The sequence below is a fragment of the Ips typographus genome, linkage group LG1 (genome assembly GCF_016097725.1).
Source record: "Ips typographus isolate SLU linkage group LG1, UJ_Ityp_2.0, whole genome shotgun sequence".
NCBI classification, from domain to species: domain Eukaryota; kingdom Metazoa; phylum Arthropoda; class Insecta; order Coleoptera; family Curculionidae; genus Ips; species Ips typographus.
This window is the reverse complement of record NC_138422.1, coordinates 7,868,762-7,891,652: the sequence shown is the minus strand read 5'-3', so window position 1 is coordinate 7,891,652 and position 22,891 is coordinate 7,868,762. Positions and strand designations below refer to the sequence as shown.

General features: G+C 34.0%; 2 protein-coding genes and 1 long non-coding RNA gene across 10 annotated transcripts in view; 2 read left to right on the top strand and 1 right to left on the bottom strand.

Annotated features, from left to right (window-relative positions):
- The window catches only part of GIIIspla2 (Phospholipase A2 group III), a 74,805-nt gene that overhangs the window by 42,214 nt on the left and 9,700 nt on the right, over window positions 1-22,891 (top strand). The window lies entirely within an intron of this gene.
- On the bottom strand, window positions 17,523-20,674 carry LOC145740389 (uncharacterized). 2 transcript variants are annotated; one of them, XM_081995924.1, is made up of 3 exons: window positions 17,855-20,674; window positions 17,685-17,793; window positions 17,523-17,604 (listed from the first exon to the last, which is right to left on the bottom strand). In XM_081995924.1, exon 1 carries the CDS (start codon window positions 20,672-20,674, stop codon window positions 18,413-18,415), a length of 2,262 nt encoding a protein of 753 aa, XP_081852050.1. In that variant the 3' UTR covers window positions 17,523-17,604; window positions 17,685-17,793; window positions 17,855-18,412. The 2 variants fall into 2 exon arrangements, with proteins under 2 accessions (XP_081852050.1, XP_081852049.1); XM_081995923.1 differs by having other exon boundaries at window positions 17,523-17,793.
- On the top strand, window positions 18,238-22,603 carry LOC145740398 (uncharacterized). Of its 6 annotated transcripts, none has more exons than XR_014181412.1 (7): window positions 18,238-18,400; window positions 18,470-18,584; window positions 18,644-18,936; window positions 19,078-19,905; window positions 19,985-20,328; window positions 20,390-22,271; window positions 22,333-22,603. It is a non-coding gene; the product is annotated as an uncharacterized LOC145740398 (long non-coding RNA). The 6 variants fall into 6 exon arrangements; XR_014181411.1 differs by having other exon boundaries at window positions 18,458-18,584; XR_014181415.1 differs by having other exon boundaries at window positions 18,288-18,419.

Sequence of the window (22,891 nt, the reverse complement as noted above, 5' to 3'; positions counted from 1 at the left end):
GTGGTTGTTCCGCCACTTAGCAGTGCAAACTTCTAAAACTGGTTTGGTCAACAAGACTAATAAATAATGCACTTTAAAAATTGCAATTCAAATTTGCTAACAAGGAGGCACAGAAAATATTAGCAATACATATAGTCATTTCCTTATGGTTAAGGTTGGGGTTATTTTAACCCCATTTTTGAAATTTCTTACCGAGGAAATCCGGGATTAGAACGATTACATAAAACTACCCAATTTAAGTAAAAATAATCTAATCCATATCTCTAGACGTTTTCGCCAGTTTGGAGATTAAGGATCATTTACAAAATGTATGCAAATTTTGTTAATCCCACTTTGCATTCGAAAACAATCTAGAGAAACTATGAAATTTGAGACAAGAAGAGGAAAAATAATTTAATTTTTTATTTATAACGGTTTTTCCACCTTCCAAAATCGCTAAACTGGCGGAAATGTCTACTAAAGAAATGAATTGTATTATTAAAGTAATTAAAGTAAGTGTGCTTTATTATCAAAATTTTCTATTAGAACATAGTAAGATTTATCATCAAAACTTATGATTTGATTTTGTCATTGCTTTTTTGGCTAACCCTCTTAAACGCAATTAATAAGTTTTTGCTTAAATTGGGTAGTTGTAAGTGTAATCTTGTTGAGCCTACAAAAGATCTAAAGAAATTGTTAAAAAAGACAAGTAAAAATATCCAAATTTATGAAATTTTGTAATAAATCAAAGACCAAATTTCTCATTTTTTGACTACACCTCAGTCACACCCTATATTTTCGAATCAGTGGCAACTTTCAAAAAGATGGTTTAAGTCATCAGAAAAAGAAAAAAAAAATCTTTTAATCGTGAAAATTTAAAAAACAGCCGCTGAAAAAAAGCAGTTTAGTTTTGAAACTAAATATTAATACTGTTAATTTTAAGGGTAATATATTGAGTGCTCTATGCTAGGTAATTTTATTCGTCTTTTGCAAACCAGTTTCGACTTCAGTAAACCATCTTCGGCGCCTAAAACACGTCAGGTTTCAAAGGAAATCTCGTTGAGAAAATGTAAAAAAAAATAATACATTTTTTAGATCTGATGAAGAGTGGACACAGTAATCATCCGTCCTTTGATAAACTTTAAGACTTTAAGAGAGTTATTTACAAAAATTAGTTTTTGTCATTTGTATAAGGAAACCAAAAAAAATAAACATCTAGATTCACCATGTAGTATTACTGGTAACTCAGTGAATGGCTAAAGCGACTATTTGTATAGCAAACTGAAGGAAATGTCTCTTTACTGTTAGTTTTTATCATTTTCATGTTCTATTTATTTAACTTTCTTTAAAAGACATTTCTTTTTTTGCTTTCTTTAAAGTAAGTAATATCTTCTTTTACCCCTTTCTTTTGAGAGCTTGCATTGAGAGCGTTTATTGTTTTAAACAATATTTAATTTTCTTTTTAAATTCATATTTTTTTTACAATTCTTTACATTATTTATTTTTCTTCTCAAAATGTCAATGAGATGTTAATAATTAATGCGAGATCGTATTGCAGTGGTTTTTATGATAAACTTACTAGAAAATACTTCCATTTTTAAAAATCTACATATTTTTATACATTTGTGTAAAATACAGGGATTAATAATAAAAACACATTTGGGCAATATGTTTAACCATAATTAATTTCTGGTGAAGTTATGGAACAACTAAAACCGTCCATGAGTTATGTCGCGTAATCTGCGTAAAATATACCTATACATATAATATAATATAATATATTTTATTATGTTAAACACACAATTTATTGCTGCATTCTTTCTTTTAAACCAGTAAACCAGTGAAAATTTGGCAATTTATCAAAAAACTGTTCTTCAATCAGATGCAGATAAAAATTTAAACAATTTACACTAATATCTCATCAATGATCGGAAATTTTCCTTTGATGTAAATAAACAAAAACCACGTACAACAGAATTTTCAGAATAAACAATGCGTTTGTTTAAGTTTTCCATAAAGGTTTCCACATAAAATAAAATATACACATATTCTGAGAAATGAGGAGTAAGGTTATTAACATCAAAAACAGTTCTTTTTCTTTAAAAAAGTTTATTCAGTTACCTTTGCTTGTGTTATGATTAAATGCAGTTTTATCATTCTTGGAATCTTTTTATAAAGCATTATATACACTGTGTGTTTAAGGGAACTAGGTACCAAGCAAAGAAAGTGAAAATTACCTTTATTAAAAGCTGGGTATTGTAACTCTAACTCTTTTTCTTCACAAAAAGTCGTAAAAAAATTGACAAGACATAGATAACTTTTAAAAAACTTTCAAACCAATTTTCAAAGTTTGGTTATGCTTTCACTGGCTATAGTCATTTCATTACACTACGCCTCTGTATTTACCTAGAATACCTGTATTTTTACTTATAGTAGAAATCTTCCTTGAACATATGGATTTATCTTATCCAAACTGTGAGTTATGAATTTTCAAAGTTTGATTGTGCTTGCACTGAGTTTGGTCGTCATCAAACACAAAGTGAAATTTTCTCCTACTACGCCTTTGGGTGACTTTGTATTGCCACTGATATATTTTTTAAAGAGAGAGAGATTATAGTTTTTATCTTGTCAAAGTTCTAAGTTATAAACTTTCAAAGTTTAATTTTGTCGCAAGTGTGATTAGTCGTCAACAGACATTCAGTGACATTTTTGCCACTACTGCCCTGGATTTCTTTATAAAACAATTTTTCAAATTTGGTTTTATCTTGTCAAAATTTTCAGTTGTATATTTTAAAAATTTGACTTTTTCGTAAGTGTGATGTGATTGTACTCCCCTGATATTTTTTTCTCCACAAATCGTTTTTTGAAACTTTTTCGAATACCCTTTAAGAACCTCCATTTTGGCACACCGCCAGAACCCTGATGATGTAAAAAATTCATTGCAAAACGTCGCCTATACGAGTAACGTACTTTTCGTTCTATCAATGTTATCCCAAAAACTGATCAACATTTATCCAGTATTTAAGCTTTTTTGTCTTTTTGAATCATGATATTTTAGCAAAATCTAACAGAAATTTTACTTTATTTTCTTTAGTACCATTATTAAACTATTTTTATCCAAGTTGATTAATTATTTGTAACGTTTCTCTCCCCCTTTTGATTTTTATGATCATTGTATAAACTTTACAGTATTGGCCTACATTTCATTTTTAATTAACCCACTTTTTGATGAGAATTTATGACACATTTTCCAATCAAGTAATTTCAGTGATGTTAAAAATATCTTTCTTGTATGAAATAACATATTACAGTATGTCGTATACATATAAATAACAGGTGCAGCGAGTCCGTTATACTTGTAATCTTAAATGGACTATTTTTGACAAGTTCAGGAGAATAATTAGGTTCTGTTTATCAGCAGTCAAGGAAGGAAGATTTTATAAGTATTAAACGAGTATAGTAGTCAATAGTACGCATCAAGTTAAACGTGCACTGACCTTTTCAGAGCAAAACTAACGTTTAGAACATAAATAATCTGGACTAGAGAGAAAATATACAGGACGAAAATTAAGTTCAAGTTTAGTTGCAACGCGGTTTTACGCTTAGGATCGGAATTTTATGCTTAATTTATTTTACATACTTTGGTACTTTATAAGTAATCAAAGAAAATTTAGTGCTTTTCGTAATAATTATTGTAGTTTACCCCTCACATGTCAGTAAGTATAAATGTAATTGAGTAATAATTAACTGTAAATTCAATTCAAAATAGCTGTACTTTACAGAGTGTCTGAGATTTTTGTAGCAATCGTCCAAAAATATGCCTAGTTTATTATAAAGGGTATCTAATTTAAGATGGTTTGTATGGGGATATTGAAAATCTTTGGAGAATCAAGGTTGATAGTTGAAGAAAAGAAGTAAGAAAAATGAAAGTGGATTGGCTTTTCGTAGGTAAAAGAAGAAAGCAAATTTAAATTTATTCATTTTTAAAATAGTCTTAAAATGTGCTTTCCAATGATTTTTAACATGTTTCGGCTCTAGAAGAATTGCAAGAAGATAATAAAATAAGAAAAGACGCCAAAATTAAAGGATAACAAGAAAGATAACAACAAAACTTTTATTTCATCAGATTACAAAACAACTCTAGGATCATTGTTTAAATTTTACTAACTCTATCAATTTTTATATAATAGTTTCAACTAGCAAAAATACAGTATTTTTTCTGAATCACTGTATCTCCAATGATAGAGCTGTTCTACTTCTAATATGCCATTACCGTGAACCACACAGTATCGAATTATCACACTTCATAAAACTAAAATTTAAATTCTTATATGGTATCGCAATTAAAAGCAAGACCATTAAAATCGTAATAAATTGTATTGCTAGCCATCATTTTGCAATCCTAGGCATTTGTAAGCATTGATCGTCAATCAAAATTAATGTAGCTTTGATGTCTTTTTATACGCGATGGCGATCGTTCACACCTACATAAGACATTTGGTCGTATATTATTATTGTTGTGGCCTGAGGTTAATAATAACAATAAAATTTAAGACTGAAATTCTTATCAAGTGAATATTGTAGCTCTTATTTAAAACAAATAATTACAAATGTTTAAACAAGTCAAAAACGTTTGTACTTTCTGAAATAATTCTTCAAAGCTATAAAGTTCTATTAAAACGAAGATTTAAACCAATAATTGTTTTTAAATCCTATTCCAAACTTGTGTTTTACGAAGTTCTCTGAGTAAACCATTACATTTTATTAAAAAATATGTACATACACTGTTTTTCAAATAAAGTTACCTGGTGTTGAGGAAGGTTGTACTGATTCTGATTGCCCCTTGTGATATGTGAGTAATTCACTATTATTCTCAGTACAACTTTCTGATTTGTTAGTTTCTCCAGAATCTGAGAGTGAATTCGAGCAATCCTCAAAGTTTCCCAGGTGCAATGTTGAGCTAAATCTCTCAAAGCATAATATGCAGTTGCCAGCTTGGTGCCCAATTCGTCAACATGGTAACTGTAGGCTGTAGGTAAAGCCAGCAGCTACCTGTAGCCCCAACAGTCTGGCATTATTAATTATTGATATATTTCATTAAAAGTTATGCTTTCATGGTGATTAGACAACTTAAGTTATTGCTGGAGAATTATACTAGAAAACATGATCTTTCTAAACAGCAGAGGTTTTTCTTATTTTTGAATTCTTTTACAATTGTAAGTATTTCTCTAATAGTTACCTGAAGCAAGAAATTGATAATATTGCAAAAATCAGCGGCAATAAATAGGAAAGTTTTGAACTGTGCCATATTTGAGCATATCATGAAGTAATCATTAAATTTATTTGCTAATGTCAGAGTCCCCTTCAGGGATCTTATTATTTTGGTAGTAATTATCGTTTGTCAATTAATTTATTATTTTCCATGTAGTTTGAAAGAGTAAATATAAATATTTTAGCCTGCATCTTGATTTTATAAAAACGAGAGAAGGGAAGAGAGAGATTTAACATCGGGGAACAGTCATGTCCGGAAAATTTCCATATTTGGCAACTGTGGCCCTTTTCGGGAAACATCCCCAAAGGGCGTTCCGGGCAATATTCAAATTAGGGCCGGTGCAACTGGTCCAGATCCAGCTTCCAGTTGCTCTGCTCTCCTGCTGTGCCGAATTAAAAATTTTAACATTTTAATAAATCATTTTAATATTTTAATTTTACGAGTTTTAATCGTTGAAATTTTAGAGTGTCTCTGGTTTCGAATGAAAATTGTTTTATTTTTTATTTTTGGAGTCGGTAAAATCGGTTTTAAAACTTACCTGATGTTGATCGCTTGCAGGAACCGATGTTCTCCTGGTCATGGTGCACCGCATATTTTTAGATCGGTCTCGGCGAGAGGGCAAAAGGGATTAAATTCTAATTAATATACGTTTAAAATTGTATTGAAACCTGTTTCTGCAGTATTTTAATATGTTTTATAGTAATAACCGAACGCCTCCACCGGCGGAATTTTATTCGCGATGCTAACAGGAATACAGAAACATGACCTGGAGAAGTTTTAAAGTATTTAAATTTGGCTTCACAAATCTAGAATTTGGAGCTTTGTTTCCGGAACAAGCTAAGGAAACCGACTTTTTTTAGAATCTACCTTTTGCCTCGATCAACTAACTATGAATCTCGGTATGGCCAGTTTTAGTTTTAGGCTTAATGTAAGATAGCTTGACTTTCCAATTTTCAGTATTTCTTAAAAAACTATTAAAAATATTGTGAGACAACAGAAAGCTTTCATTAACACAAAGGTCACACTAATGAAGATGCAATTATGACTATTGTGGATATTATCTTTACTCAAATGCCATCCAATTAATCACAAAATGCTTACCAGCAAATTTCGCATTGCTAATGGATTTCCTATTCAAATGCAACAAACTCGACGTCACTATACCGTCGATAACCGTGAAACAGATTACGAAGAACAGACAGAATAAGTTCATCCCGTGGTGACCAACGGGTACGACTTAACGGCACCGGGACTAATGGCAAAAAAAATTATCTGCAAGTGTCGCTGGTAAGTGGCAGTTAACAGGATTCCTGCACTAGTTCATTAGGTGGCAACACTGATAAAATTAATTGCGAATTATGTGAGAACGTCATTGGAGATTTGCAGGACTGTTTCGGTAATTAACTTAAGTGCCCTACTTGACTGTGGAAAGGAATAATATTGATAACGCTCTACTGGCCAGCAGATTAGGGTTAAAAAAACAGGTGAATCGTGTGTGTTACTATAATTTTATTAATGTGTTAGAAAATGTCTCATAGTTATCTTCGAAGCTATTAGGCAGTTGTTAAAGGATTTTTATTACTGCTTTGTGTGTGATTGTGTTTAGGATGTAGCGCTAGGTGTGGGTACTTAAATTTTATAATGGCCATAACTCATTTCAATATTCAGATTTGTCACAATGCACACACGAGCTAACTAATTAAATGTGGTCAAAACTCTAAAATATTTTTTTACTGGAATAAGCCTTATAAAAGCATGTATCAAAAAAAAAGCTTTCTGCTCAAATAATAATTTATATTTGTAAAGGCAAAGTTTTTGCAATTGATAATCAGATTCTTTAAGGAATTGGTAATTTAAAAATATCATTGTATGTGATTTTTTCGAGATATCCAGGTTGATAGCGTAATTCTACCAAAAATATCAAAAACTAAATGGAATATCGTTTTGGGACACTCTACAGGACAGAAAAAGCTCTTTAAAATACCACTAAAACGAAGTCTCTACGACTAACCGTTTTAGATATATTTCATTTCTTTCAAAGCCAAATTCGGATCATCCCACTTGAGAAAAAATAGTTTTTTACATTACTAGAGTGGTATGAGCATTTTTATAGTTACTAGAGGAAAGTATTGGTGAACACACAAGCGCATTAATTTGCCAAACCGTACGAGTAATAATATTCTGCTCTTAACACAGAAATTGGTTATTTTGCAACTCTAACTTTGAGTTACGTAATGAGATATTTTACCGCACTAGTGCGATATTAGTATAATGATTGTGAGTGAGCTATTACTCACGCAGATGAAGATTGCTCGTGCGAGTGTCGTGTTGTTAATATTTAGGTTCAGGTTAACATTTTCGCCAAAATACGCCTAAAGTCAAACTGATTTTGTTACTTTTCAAGTATGTTTCGTTGTTTTGTACCTCTTTAGGATTGAATTTGGCAGTTTCCAGGTTTGAAACAAAACTGTAACTGATGGCCAAATATGTCAGAACTAAAACTGACTGTACTAAATTTTGTAGTGTTTTTCTAGGTTATTGGGTAAAAAATTTAATGAGGATTCTAAAAATGTGCTTAAAACAGTCATTTTCTCACTCCAAGTGAGATTATACAAATAATTTTGTCCCTGACTGTCAAACTGGATTTCTGGCAGTTCAAACCGTGACACCACTTTTCTCCCTTGCTTTTCTGAAATGTATGACAGTTATTTTGACAATAATTGTCACGTGACCGTCTAGCTAAATAGTTTTCTAGAACCACATGGCAACTGTCACTAATCAAACACTGCAAAAATCAGGGTTTAGAAAAGTTTTCCTGCAGTATTTGATATAAAACGTGTTTCTGACATGTATGACATTTATTTTGACATTAGTCACGTGACTGTGTAGCTAAATTATCCTCTAAAACCAGGTAACATTTGTGTTATGTCAAAACTTAGAAAACCAATAATGAAAAAATAAAAATTTATATTTTTAAGTATGGTTAGCAAACTGTCATTATTTTTTGATGTAGAATCGATGATTACATTTTTTTTGCAATTATTAAAAAAACATCTTGTATAATAATAATGAAATTTGTTTTATTATATGTATAAATTGTTTATTTTTTCATCTACCGTTTTTTACCATATTATTCTACCACCATTAAATAATTTGGCTTGTGACTGACACTTGAAACTGACAAATTCGGCAATTTGACAGTTTCCATCAAAGTTTAGAATAGAATTAAAGACAGCCAAAAGTCATCTGTCAAAAAATGTCGTAATAATGTAATAGAAAGGAAAATCAAAGTTTAGGAATACTACTATAAACTTCTACGTCGCCACAGGAAAGTAAATATTTTAAACTTCACTGATGAAGAAGCAAACGTTTATAAACTTTACATTCAAAACATTTATGTTTTTTACTCCATTACTCTAATATATCTCTCCATTACTGTACTTATATTGGTGGTGTGGTTATACCTATACCGATACCTATACCGCGGACTGAAAGCTCTTTCAAGTAAATGGTTGGTTTAAAAATCATTCAAAATTAGATGTTTTTTTTTTAATATACTGAGTACAAATTTTCCAACTAACCTAAGGTTAAAATTCAACTTTTAACACGCAACTGAACTATTAAAAATAGCGTTTTAAGGCACTAGTGCATTACTGTTAAAAGTAAACCAATAGTTAAATGCTATTTCGTACTATTGTCGGGATTTTTTGGTATAATTCTTTGGTAAGGCCTTTCTTGCAGTCTCATCAATTTGTTCTATAGCACTTTCTTCATTGATTTATGCTACTTATGCCGTTATTAACTCGTATTGAGAACTATATGCACGAAAATATTTTAAAATTGTAACAGCTTTCAAACAAATTTATTTTTGAGGGCAACAATGATCTTTATGGAATTATTGACAAATGGAACTGGTTTGACTGTTCGCAGAAAAAGAAATTCTCAAATATTAACAATCATTAAAATTTTTAACGGTTTTGTCAAGAAAAAATATTGTATAGTATTCGTGTTAAAAGTGGTTTTAAGGCCCTCATGCAAATTACTTTCGCAGCGTGCCTTAAAAATGCACTTTTAACACTCATATCATAAATAGCTATTAAAGTCATAACTAGAAAATTATCAAACATGATTAATCTAAACGAACGCATATTTTCCTCAAAGGCGGTTTTTCCATCATATTGAGTGTCATAAAAGGAGATGTTGGTAATATTAAAATGGATCGAGACCTTAACGCGTTCTCTTGATATTTCTTATTACTAATCTCTTTGCAAACCAGGCTTGACGTAAAAAATCTTAATAAAGAGCGGTACTACGATAAGTCGGTACGATTTTTTTCAGTCGGTTAAACTCGGCGCGTCTACAGCCATAAACCCAGATTAACTTTGCCGTTTTAATTAGGTTAATAACAATCTCGCGTATCATTTCTGAGTCTGGTCTCGTAAAGTAGACGTTTATAGGTCATTTCAGCTGCCGTTTCATCGGAGTTGCAAACCTTCTTACCGACAAAAGGTTGGCATCCCTGTTATTATACCTGCCTTCGGTGACCACGTAGAAACGTATGACCGTCCGGTAGGTACGAAAATACTGGAAAAGGCAAACAATAGGACCTGAAACAACGTGTAAAACCGTAAATTAAAGGTGTGGTGGTAAATTTGTGGATTATAAATGCGCGTCGTCTATACTTTTTTGTTTAGCGGTTAGGGGGCTAGACCCCGGGGGCTTTTGGTGACAAGCCGAAAAATCCTCTTTGGCCCGACAGCTGACAACGATATACAATGCGGTTCGAAAAGAAGAAATTCGGCATAATCGAAGTGTGTTCGAAGACTTAACCTTTTTATTCATATGCAGAAGAGTGTCGCTTTCGATTAGTATCATTGTTACCAAAGAATTTGTAAGTGTTAATAATTGAAACTGAGATAAAGCTGGATTTATAAACTCTGGAGTCGGAAGAAAATTATACCTAATTAATATTTTCCGGATGAGCACAATTTGCATGAGTTTATGCAATAAGAGATTTGTTGGCCAGGAAGAATAAAAAAGCGTTTATATACAGAATCATTCGTAACAGGTACGTACAGAGGACACAAAAAAATTACATTTACAAACTCAAAAAATTGCTTATAAGGAATGTTATCATTAAAAAAATGTATCATAGAAACGATATAAGAGGATTAGATGTTCAATTATTTTTTGTTTAAACGTAAAAGTACTCACTTCACATACTGTTTTTGTTGCCTTATATTTCTTTTTTTTTAATCTAGTGGTTTTTTCTATTTTAGTTTTTCTGTACTTTCAATTTTTCTTCTTTTGATCTGGTAAAATGCAATTTTTGGAGCCAAAATTTCTCTGCGCTTTTTTTCTCTTTTATTTGTTTTTTATTTTAACCTGGCCGAATACAATTATTTTTACCGTAAAAGTTATATTTTCTGATTTTGGAGACTTTCTCTTCTTCTTTTCTAATTTTTCTCCGTTCAATTCTCCTTCTATTAATCTAACAGGATACGATTTTTAGTGCAAAATGATATCCTCCAATTTAGGTACATTTTCATTTTTTTTTCTTCTCTTCTTTCAATTATTCTACTTTCATTTTGGTAGAAAAACCCATTTTTGGAACAAAAATTATACTCTCTAATTGTGGCATCTTTTTTTCTTTTCTCGCTATTTGTCGCTTTAGTCAGGTGGCTTTCTTTTTTGTTGTCCGACAATTATTATTTTTCTCCTTTAAGTTTTTTCTTTTCATTTGGTAAAAATATCATGTTTGCCTCGAAAATTGTATACACTAGTTTTGGGGACTTCTTCATATCAGTTTTTTTTTCAATTCTTTTTCTTTTAATATAGTAGAACACAGTTTTTAAGGCGCCAAAATAACTATATTAACTATTTAGCGGCTTTCCTTCTGTTTTTTCAAGTATTCTACTTTTAGCCTAATAGAATACAATTTTAACCGTAAAAATTGTATTTTCTTATTTTGAAAACTTTCCAGTTTTTTTTCTTCTCTTTGTTCAATGCTACTTCAATTAATCTAGCAGGATACAACTTCTTCTTTGGCATTAACATAAAGTCCTTTGCTCATTAAAATTGCGGCTTGAGACAAAACCATAATACCATTTATTCTACTGAACATATGAAAGTAAGTCACATCTTAAGCATTTTTTTCTACATCATTGCAAAATGACACAGTTTGGCCGCTAGAGGGAGTCAAATTTGATTAACTTTTGGTTTGAGTAAACAGTGTGAAATTTTCACTATGTCACCCCTCAAAGAGACGTTTTTATTATTAAATAAATCATTTTTCTATACAACATTTTTCAAACAGAATTTTTGACTTTGTATTTGTTTTTATAGGGAGTGCCCCATATTTTTTTTGGAAAACGTTTGAACTTTGAAAATCTTCTTCAACTGCTTTTATTAGTTTACGATAATGGTAGATATGTGAGGTAAAGTGTCATTTGTCAAAATGTCATTTTTTATGGCTGCCATGTATTGAAAACTGTCAAAAATACCATAATTTCAAGGTCGGTGACCACAAAAATTAATAATTCAAAATTATACACAGTAATCCCATAATAAGAAGAGATAACTATTACATTTCAACGCTCTAGAAAAAGATAATAATATAATAAACTTTGTAAGTGGCATATGTTTCAGTGTGTCCAGTTAATCACAATATTTTACAGACAGACGTCACATCCGTTTTGGCACACTGTGTCACGTACAAAGTTACTTCACCTCTGTCCAAAGCATTGATTTGCAATAGTTTTCTCATCTTATCCATATAGCAACTGCTGCGATTCAACATATGTTTTTAAGGATACAATCGACTTAGCTGCAAATCGAATGTGTGCTATAATTACTGCAACACATTCTAATTAAGCATTTTCTAATATATCTTATACTCGTTAGAATGTTAAGGTTGGAAGTGAATAAATGTAGAGATGGTAAAAGGCCACGACTGTTACGATGTGTTTAATAGACTAATACTCATTCAATCAATTTTTCATCGGTGATTTGCAAACTAATTTAAGGAAACAATTAATTACTGACAGTTTAAACTCTTAACTGACAGTTAAAAAGCATTTTTTGGTAAACCGATCATCTGCGTTTTATGAGCAAATGTTGCCAACTTCACCATAACAACGAAAAACAATTAATTAGCCCCGTGACCGCAACTATTAGCATTACTGACACGTCCAATAATTTATCCCTTTCTTATCTCGGAATCGGAATCTTGAAAACGGACATGGGACCCGATTTACCTGAAGACGGCGGCATCATGGATCCTTCTCCGGTTTCACCCTTTCGTCTTCATCATCGACCACGTCCCGCATATTAACTTAATTTAATTAGATAAAGAAGAAGATGCCATCATCGAATTTAAAAGGCGTTGGAAATAATGACGTTCTTAATATGCTCGGCGAACGAAAACAAACCAAAATGTGCGTGAGGAATTTTAATTATCCAGGGTTATTTTTTTTTTGGTGGTTTGGGCAAAGGTCGACTTTTCCCCGATTTCACTTCTGACAATGAGCAATGCCCCAGGGTGACTTATCGGGGATTGTTCGAAAAAAACTAATCGAATATTCGCATTGTCGTTTTATCGCATATTTCCGGTCCAGAGCGTCACACACTTGTTTACGGTCCCGCGTATCTTAACGCCGTATCGCCATTAATAAAGTGGCGCTCGTGTAGGTGGAGTCGGGTCTTTATTGTTTGTGTGCGTCTATGTAAAAATTGCTCCCGTCGACATCTTTATTCGGTGCATAAAGGTGATATGTGGCCGATAGGACCGTCATGAACAGATTTTGCCTTTTTCGTTAAACTCAATGGGATGACAGCAGTCCGCATGTAGCAAAGAGTTCTAAGTGTCTTAAAACAAGTTTCAATTCTGGCACTTAGGTTTAAATCCTTCTGGACGCAAAACGGAATTAAATCTATTCTGTGGACAATTAAAGTCCAAGATGTATACGAGTGTGTTAACAGTTCAAACAAAAGAAAATATTTACATTCTTCTGGAACCTTCCCGCATTGGCCCTAATGAACTTTCATCTTGTCACTAGTTACATTCGAACTTTCCCTGACAAGCTCAATGTCAAGCAATGTTTTTTGCAACTTGTTAACGTAGTCCTCAATGTCCTTGCTTTGGCCTGTTGGAGATCCAAACACAACATCACATGGAAGTTCTCGACCAAACAGAACTTTGGATGGTGACTGTCCTGCTGCTCTATACGGCATCAAGGAGACCGGAATATGCTGGTTCCAATCCTTCTGATGTTGGTTGACTACTTCACTCTCGACCAAACCATCCGACTGAGGATGCAGTGGTATTGTTCGGGTTTCTTAATTCTGCTAAAAGTTCTACTGAAAACATTTTCGACGAGAACATCAGAAACTGTGCTGGCTTCATGATTTAGAATAGAAGACACTTCAAGCAATTTATTAAAGTAGTCCATGACCATCATATGTGAATGTGAAGCACTTGGTCAAAGGCGACAAACAATCTTCGGGAAAACTAAGTTAGTACTGAAAGAGATACAAAGAGCACCAAGCAAGGACCTTCTTCACCTCGTACGGCAAACAGGGATAATGGACTGGTGTAACTAAAGTACCACAAACATGGGGACAGTACAATAAGCCATTAGGCTTACGTGCTATCTGGAGCTGACAGCCGACAGACCCATGGAGAAAGAAAAAAAAAAGTCCATGACCACAAGAATGTACTTGTTGCCTCTGTTCTCAGAAAAAGGTCTAGCAGTCCTACGTTGTACTGCTTCATAAATCTCCGGAATCGTGTCTATGGTCCTTGGCTTGCTGCACAAGTAGAACATTGTCGGTTTCATGATTTCACGTCTTGGCATTAGTTCATTGCCGAATTTTGTCCAAAATCTTAATGACGCCCAAATGAGCACCAGTCTTTCCATAGTCCATTTCCTTGAGTACGCGTGGACGACGCTTCCTCTGGGAAGTACCAGCTGCTTTGTTATCTCTTTATCATGGGAACTCTCCCATGCTCTTTTTAGTAAGCTGTTTTCAACCACAAGCGAGTCCCACTGAGCTCAAAATGCTTTGAACGTCAGACCTTGTTAGAGATTTCTTACCAGGCTGGTCTTGGCTTCTGCAACAGCAATGGGCCTATGTCGCTGTCTTCTAGTTGATCTTTCCTACCTTGATCCTGACCAAATTTATCATCGGCTTTCAGCTGACACAATACCTTCACGTTATTCCGCTTTTTGGCAATGTTTGCATTCTTCAGTCTTCACTTCAGCATCTGGTTATTATGCAACTTTCCTGCTTTGCTTGATGTTGAAATTAAACTGCTGGAGTTTTTCAAGCCATCTGTTACTAGCCCTTCCGGTTGTTTCATTCCCAGAACTTGACTCAAGGTTTTGTGAAAGTGATCAATTGATTTCTGATTTCTTCTACTGAAATACTCTATGACATGTTCTTCTCCGTTTTGGCTTTGATATAGCAGAGCTCCAATACCAACATTGCTGGCATCTGTGATCAAAATAAACTTTCTTTTTGATTGTGGATAACTGAGGATGAGACTGGAGCAAGCAAATTGATGCTTTTAACCTTTTGAAAGCATGATCACATGGAGCATTCAAACAGTAGGTTTTCTTCAGTAAGTTGATGTAACTCATTCTCTGATTGCTTGGAACTTTTATTCATCCGTCTCTGAAAGAAATTCGACTTGCTTTTGGAACAACCACCACTTCTTAGCGTTCAATCGATGATTTTTTTAACATGGGCTTATGTTACTTATAGGTAACAGTCCAGTTATAATTACAATCTCATATTTCCTCACTACCTTTCTCTTGTAAAATTCACTCAGAAGTCAATTATCGTACTAATATTATACTATCAAACATACCTTGTAAAAACCACTTTTTTAAATCCTCCGTTCCCGTAGCACTGATTTATAGCTGCGTGAATTATAATTACGATTCCCGCATAACTACATAACTACCGTCATAGTGTTGTAAAAGGATGGTATTAAACACGATTTAATTATACGATTAGCGGGTTTAAAACGCGTGACAATAATGACGTTTACTAGGGGGTCTGGGCGCCACTTAAATGACTGGTAAAGTTTTTTCTTTGCCATTTAATTTCTAGTTTTATTGTGTCACTTTGCTGAAAACCCCAACATTTTTGTAAGATAAGCCGTTATACGAAGTATAATTGCATTTAATATACTATCCCTTTATAAAACTGACATTTCCTTAAACCTAAAGTGGAATGCGTTCAACTATAGGCTTTTCATACCTCCACCAATCTTGTAACACTAGACAGGTTAAGCCGATTTTCTGCAATGGAATTATAAATGCTAGTCCATTAGCAGTGCACTCGCTAGTGATTCCACTACAGTGCTGGAAGCTTAAGGGTAAACGCCTCATTTGTCATGTTAAACCCAACCATCAGTGCTTGAGGAACTTAAGTAGCACATTATCTATTAGCAAAAAGTTAAGTGAGAAATATGAAAAATTCTACAAGTTTTTCTTCACTGAAGAAGTCTACTTTTTGTCTTGCGAGTTTATTTATGGTTTTTAGACTGCGTTTTCTACAGTTTCTTTAAAGACTTTGTTTATGAGTCGACTTTAAGAAGCAAAAACAGTTTTTTTGCTGTTCCCCTGGTGACGGCGTTAACGATGTTGATTTAGCAGGACTTTAACGTCCATTAAATTGGAAAATCTCCGATTAAGGTCCTTTTTCTCGCAAAGAAAAAAAAACACTACAAGAAAGCAATTGTTATAGTCAAGTAATTGACACCAAATCGTGCTAAGTTGACCGAAAAGTCCAGTCGAACGTCAGTGTTTTGTTCTGTTCGTTACTTGTAAGATCAGAGGCTTAACGAGCGGTTTTTCGCCGTCGGCTTTTAAATGCCAATTTACTTTGACACGACCGAGCCAAAGCGAACTTTAGTCTCCTTAATTATTGGTTTTAACTCTCCCATTGTAATTAGTAGCCCAAAAAAATTTCTGCTTGGTATGCGACCCACAGACTTGACATCTGTTTAGTCACTTTAGTGGCCAATTTTTGTCCTAATTTTTAATCTGGCTTAGCAATAACAGCACTATTCATCGAAAAGAAATGGTTCTCAAAGAAATTGCATTGTTTTATTAAGTCTTTACAAAAACCAACTTGAATGATCGGTAAATTGTAATTGACATTTTTTCCTTTTCAAGCTTCTTCCAGTTTGAGGGTTGAGCAATTTTTTTTATGCTCGGTGGACCGGCAAAAATCAAAGAAACGAAGGAGAAAGATAATTTTTGACGTGATGAAAATTAGTTCTGTTTCACTAAAGGGCGGCTTTAATAAAAATTTAGGGTCAAAGACTTTTTTTTGGTTTAGGGAATGTCTTTCTTCTGCGTTTGAAGTCTTGCTTAGCGTCCACCAAAATACTTAATTATTTTTGTAAACCAAATATGTAATCTCACAAATTTAAAAAAAAATAGTTTTTTATGATTTTGAATAGAAAGTACATATTAGTGCCAGGTCTGTGACAAAAAGTGCCCGAACCGAAGGAGAAACAAACCTTTTCAAAATAATTTGTATCTATCTAGACTTTTTGTAAAAAAATTCCAAATGACTTTTGGAGCTTATATTTGATGATGATTTTGAGGATCTATTTAATGTTTTTTGGCGCTTATATTTAGGTCCCACTATAGCTTTGCTAAGAGCCACTTCTCAATTATATTTTAATCATTAAATAGTTCTTAACGATCTTACAATCAACTTGGACCACGCTGTATTTCAGTCAATTACTAAATAAGTAATTACCTAAAATTAGCTAAGTGCAAATCATTTTCATAACACATAGCACATTACATTTAATTTTTGTTCGTTCTTGTCAGTCAACCTAATAGTGTACATTAAAAGCTTGAATCGAAAAATAGTTTTTGAAAAATGTTTACGCGTTGGCAAATTATATGGTTTTATATTTAGACTTTTAACCCGGAAGAAGTAAATGAATAAATGCATTAGACAGCTTTCATCTAATTTACAAATACTATATTCAAATAATTTACAAATTAGATGAAAGTTGAGTAAAAATCGTAAAATCTTGGGGCTACATAACCAACTGTGACAATCGTTTTTTACTCAAAAATACAGGGTTGCTTATTTATTTATTTTTTTATTATATTTTACGTTGTTAATTTTGTCCAGCTTACCATTTTATTCTGAACAACCTGTTTTATGAAAGAAGTAGTAGTCCATATTCTTTCAGTGGAGTCGCAAGAGTACGAAAGGAAGGAAATGACAAACAGTCTTCTCCACAATACTTTATTATGACCTTAGATGGTAAGGTCTGCTCAACAAGTTTCGGTCACATAAATGACCATCTTCAGGAGCTACAAGAATAACCTACTTTACATGGTGTACCATAAGTTTAATGTTAAAAAACGAGATGTTAAAAAACGAGAAAACGTACCTTAAATCGATCGATCAATGTGACTACTGTCTTTTTACAAGGGGAGAGACAGAGAGACCCATGTTATAACGAATTAGTGACTATAACATAGTTAAGTAGGTGAACAATGCTGTAAAATTTAACACATGTAACAATTGATTAAAGGGATTATAGGGAAATTTAATAGTTACCTCATTATGGAGAAAAAACTAACTATAGCACATTAAATTAAAATTAAACAAAAAACTTAAACTAGACCCATTTAGGGCTGGGTGAGACCCTAGGGGGAAAAAAAGATCTTAAAACTCGTGCACCATCCACTGAAGAGGCGATCAAACAGGAAACAAAATGGAGGTGCAAAAATTTTTTTAAAAAATTTCACATTGATAAGCCGTTAATTTGAAGGCAGAGGGGGAACCGTTAAGAGGGGGTTACAATAAAATAAGATAAAATCAATAATTTAGCTGACAACAGGTGGATAGTTCTGCAACCCACAAAACAAGTGAAGATCAACAATAGAAAGGTTAAAACCCGCAACCATTCATACCGCAGGTGGTGGAGTTGAAAGTAAACAATGCACCAAACCAGCAAACAGGTGGACAACGTATTAAGCCAGATGAGGGTGGCTAATAGGGGTTCAAAAATGGTGGCAAAACTGCAAGAAATGCCGACACCGACACACGCCACGGTGAGGGAGGGGAAAGTGAAAAAGGAGGTGTTAGGGTTGTGTAAAAGGGGTATGTGAAGCATTAAAAGGTTAAGGACCTAAAAAAGGAGGTTGATGTATGGTTAAGCTGGTCATTCAGGCAGGTGCACCCACCATCATCAGAAGCCTTGTTAATCTCAAGCACCTCAAGGTGGTTAAGTAGGCTGCCCTTACCACAGACATGCAGAATCTTGAAACCCTGTTCGGTGTTGAAGGTATGATTATTCTGACGAAGATGTCGAGAGAAATTAGATTTCATGTAAGAAGTATTTAGGTTAGGGTTGTTGGTGAACTTCAAGTACTCCCGAGTGTGTTCATGAATGCGAGTGGAGAACTTCCTGCCCGTCTGACCAACATAGAGAGCATTACATCCTGGGGTACAACAGGACAGTTGGTAAACGCCTGATTTATGGAGTTGGGGAGTAGGGTCTTTGGAATGGGAAAGGAATTGTCTAGAGGTGTTGGAGACTTTGAAGCAAATATTTATGTTATTTAACCTGAAAATGTTTTTAACCTGAAGTGACAGTGGGCCCATAAAAGGGATGGAAAAGAATTTGGGGTTTTCAGGTTTGTCTGAATGTATTAAGTTCTTATTGACAAATTTTTTAAAATGGTTAAAATAAATTTTATTAACTAATGTGTTTGGAAAATTATTATTGGTTGCTACTGTTCTGATCCAGGAAAGTTCTAAGTTAAAGTTTGTTTCAGACATTGGTATGTTAAATAGACGGTTAAAGAAACAGTTTAATGACGCAACCTTTTGATTAATTGGATGATTGGATTGGAAGGGGATTATGCAGTCAGTGCTTGTGGGTTTGTGATAGATGGAAAACTCAATGTGGTTACAAGACCTGTAAAGCAAAATATCAAGGAAAGGTAGTTTATGGGATGACTCTAGTTCCATGGTGAATGAGATTGAATGGTGTAAATCATTAAGAAACAAGAATAATTGTTGAAGGTCATCTAGAGACCCATCAAAAATACAGAAAATGTCATCCACATATCTTTTGAAGAAGAGTATTTTATTGAAGGAGTGGTAGGATTCTAGGGAATGTTCAATGTTGGACATAAAAATCTCTGCTAGCAGAGGGGAAAGGCATGAACCCATAGCCAGGCCTCCGGACTGTGAATAGAAAGTGTTGTTGAACTGGAAAAAGTTTTGGTCCAGTACCAGAGCCACCAGGGTTAATAAGTCTTCCACCTGGAAAGGGTCAAGACCTTCCGAAGAGGACAACAAATCCTGGACCAAGTTTAAACAATCAGGTGGTGGGATGCTGGGAAAGAGGTTGGAAACATCGAAGGAGACCATGATTGCTGTGTCTGGGATGATTAAGTCTTTGAGTTGGGAGCAAAGTTCAAATGAATTTTTTATGGAATATTTACTTTTAAATCCGGTGGTTTTAAGGATAATATCATTTAACCAGGCAGAAAGATGGTGGCAGGGAGAACCGCAAAAGGAAACCACTGGTCTGATGGGGATATTGGGTTTGTGGATTTTGGGAAGGCCATAGAGTTTGGGAACGGAGGGGTTGATAGGTATGATTTTGTATTTATTAAATCCCAAAGGTGTTAAAGTAGTCTGGACTCTATTAATAAATGACTTAAATTTCACCAGGAATTTGTCCAGAGGGGAGGAGTTTAAAATTTCAAAAGAGTCCGAATTCAGAAAATCCAGGACCTTGTCCATATACTGAGTTCTGTCAAGAACCACTACGCAATTGCCTTTGTCAGCTTTTGTTACTATCAAATCGTTGTCTTTGACTTTTTTCTTAAGTGAGGACAAGTTCCTGTTTTCTGTCTTGCTTACTGCAGGAACCACTGAAGAGAGACCTCCTGCGTGAAACCTGTTAAGATGGACAGCGCAAGCAGATCGAACTGCACCTTGTGAAGCTTCAGGGAGACTTCTAGAGATTACGTTCTCCAAATGGGCAGAGAAAACTTGTAAATCATTTACTCTAGGTGAAAAAGTGAAATTGTATTTAAGTCCTAAATTTAAAATACTTAAATCGTTTTGGGATAGGGCACAGTTTGACAGGTTTAGAGTTCGAGGGTGGAAAGAAAAATCTGAGCTATGAATGGGTTTAACACCAAAATCACCAATGAAGATGTTATTAACAAAAGTGGCTCCATCTGTCGGACTATGTGGGGAGTTATTGGAGGCTAGATGTGGGGTAGAGGACGGTGTAAGGGTTACGTTGGGAGTTATGTTGGAAGTGGCTTGATTGACGTAGTTAAGAGTCGGCACTGTTAAGGGGTTCAATCTTGATAGTTTACGTTGTAAAACCTCAAATTTGTTACTACCCATGTCACACACAAATGTCCAACATTGAACATTCCCTAGAATCCTACCACTCCTTCAATAAAATACTCTTCTTCAAAAGATATGTGGATGACATTTTCTGTATTTTTGATGGGTCTCTAGATGACCTTCAACAATTATTCTTGTTTCTTAATGATTTACACCATTCAATCTCATTCACCATGGAACTAGAGTCATCCCATAAACTACCTTTCCTTGATATTTTGCTTTACAGGTCTTGTAACCACATTGAGTTTTCCATCTATCACAAACCCACAAGCACTGACTGCATAATCCCCTTCCAATCCAATCATCCAATTAATCAAAAGGTTGCGTCATTAAACTGTTTCTTTAACCGTCTATTTAACATACCAATGTCTGAAACAAACTTTAACTTAGAACTTTCCTGGATCAGAACAGTAGCAACCAATAATAATTTTCCAAACACATTAGTTAATAAAATTTATTTTAACCATTTTAAAAAAAATTTGTCAATAAGAACTTAATACATTCAGACAAACCTGAAAACCCCAAATTCTTTTCCATCCCTTTTATGGGCCCACTGTCACTTCAGGTTAAAAACATTTTCAGGTTAAATAACATAAATATTTGCTTCAAAGTCTCCAACACCTCTAGACAATTCCTTTCCCATTCCAAAGACCCTACTCCCCAACTCCATAAATCAGGCGTTTACCAACTGTCCTGTTGTACCCCAGGATGTAATGCTCTCTATGTTGGTCAGACGGGCAGGAAGTTCTCCACTCGCATTCATGAACACACTCGGGAGTACTTGAAGTTCACCAACAACCCTAACCTAAATACTTCTTACATGAAATCTAATTTCTCTCGACATCTTCGTCAGAATAATCATACCTTCAACACCGAACAGGGTTTCAAGATTCTGCATGTCTGTGGTAAGGGCAGCCTACTTAACCACCTTGAGGTGCTTGAGATTAACAAGGCTTCTGATGATGGTGGGTGCACCTGCCTGAATGACCAGCTTAACCATACATCAACCTCCTTTTTTAGGTCCTTAACCTTTTAATGCTTCACATACCCCTTTTACACAACCCTAACACCTCCTTTTTCACTTTCCCCTCCCTCACCGTGGCGTGTGTCGGTGTCGGCATTTCTTGCAGTTTTGCCACCATTTTTGAACCCCTATTAGCCACCCTCATCTGGCTTAATACGTTGTCCACCTGTTTGCTGGTTTGGTGCATTGTTTACTTTCAACTCCACCACCTGCGGTATGAATGGTTGCGGGTTTTAACCTTTCTATTGTTGATCTTCACTTGTTTTGTGGGTTGCAGAACTATCCACCTGTTGTCAGCTAAATTATTGATTTTATCTTATTTTATTGTAACCCCCTCTTAACGGTTCCCCCTCTGCCTTCAAATTAACGGCTTATCAATGTGAAATTTTTTAAAAAAATTTTTGCACCTCCATTTTGTTTCCTGTTTGATCGCCTCTTCAGTGGATGGTGCACGAGTTTTAAGATCTTTTTTTCCCCCTAGGGTCTCACCCAGCCCTAAATGGGTCTAGTTTAAGTTTTTTGTTTAATTTTAATTTAATGTGCTATAGTTAGTTTTTTCTCCATAATGAGGTAACTATTAAATTTCCCTATAATCCCTTTAATCAATTGTTACATGTGTTAAATTTTACAGCATTGTTCACCTACTTAACTATGTTATAGTCACTAATTCGTTATAACATGGGTCTCTCTGTCTCTCCCCTTGTAAAAAGACAGTAGTCACATTGATCGATCGATTTAAGGTACGTTTTCTCGTTTTTTAACATCTCGTTTTTTAACATTAAACTTATGGTACACCATGTAAAGTAGGTTATTCTTGTAGCTCCTGAAGATGGTCATTTATGTGACCGAAACTTGTTGAGCAGACCTTACCATCTAAGGTCATAATAAAGTATTGTGGAGAAGACTGTTTGTCATTTCCTTCCTTTCGAACCTGTTTTATGTTTTTATATAATCATGTGGCAAGTAATTAATAATTTTGTATTGTCTACTTTGCACAAGGTATGTGCGAAATTTTACGGCAATTTCAATTATACACTTGTACTTTAATTATACACAATTTTAAAAATTTGAATATTACTATTTTCTGATAAGCTTAACACTATTAATAAATATTTGTAATTTTACTTAAAATAGCGCTGTAATTTTGTTACATAATTAAGTATGTAATATGGAGTAAATCAATAAAAAAA

Bases quoted from the DNA above. Each gene is read 5' to 3' on its own strand.
- LOC145740389 (XM_081995923.1), bottom strand. From the start codon at position 20,674: ATGGGTAGTAACAAATTTGAGGTTTTACAACGTAAACTATCAAGATTG.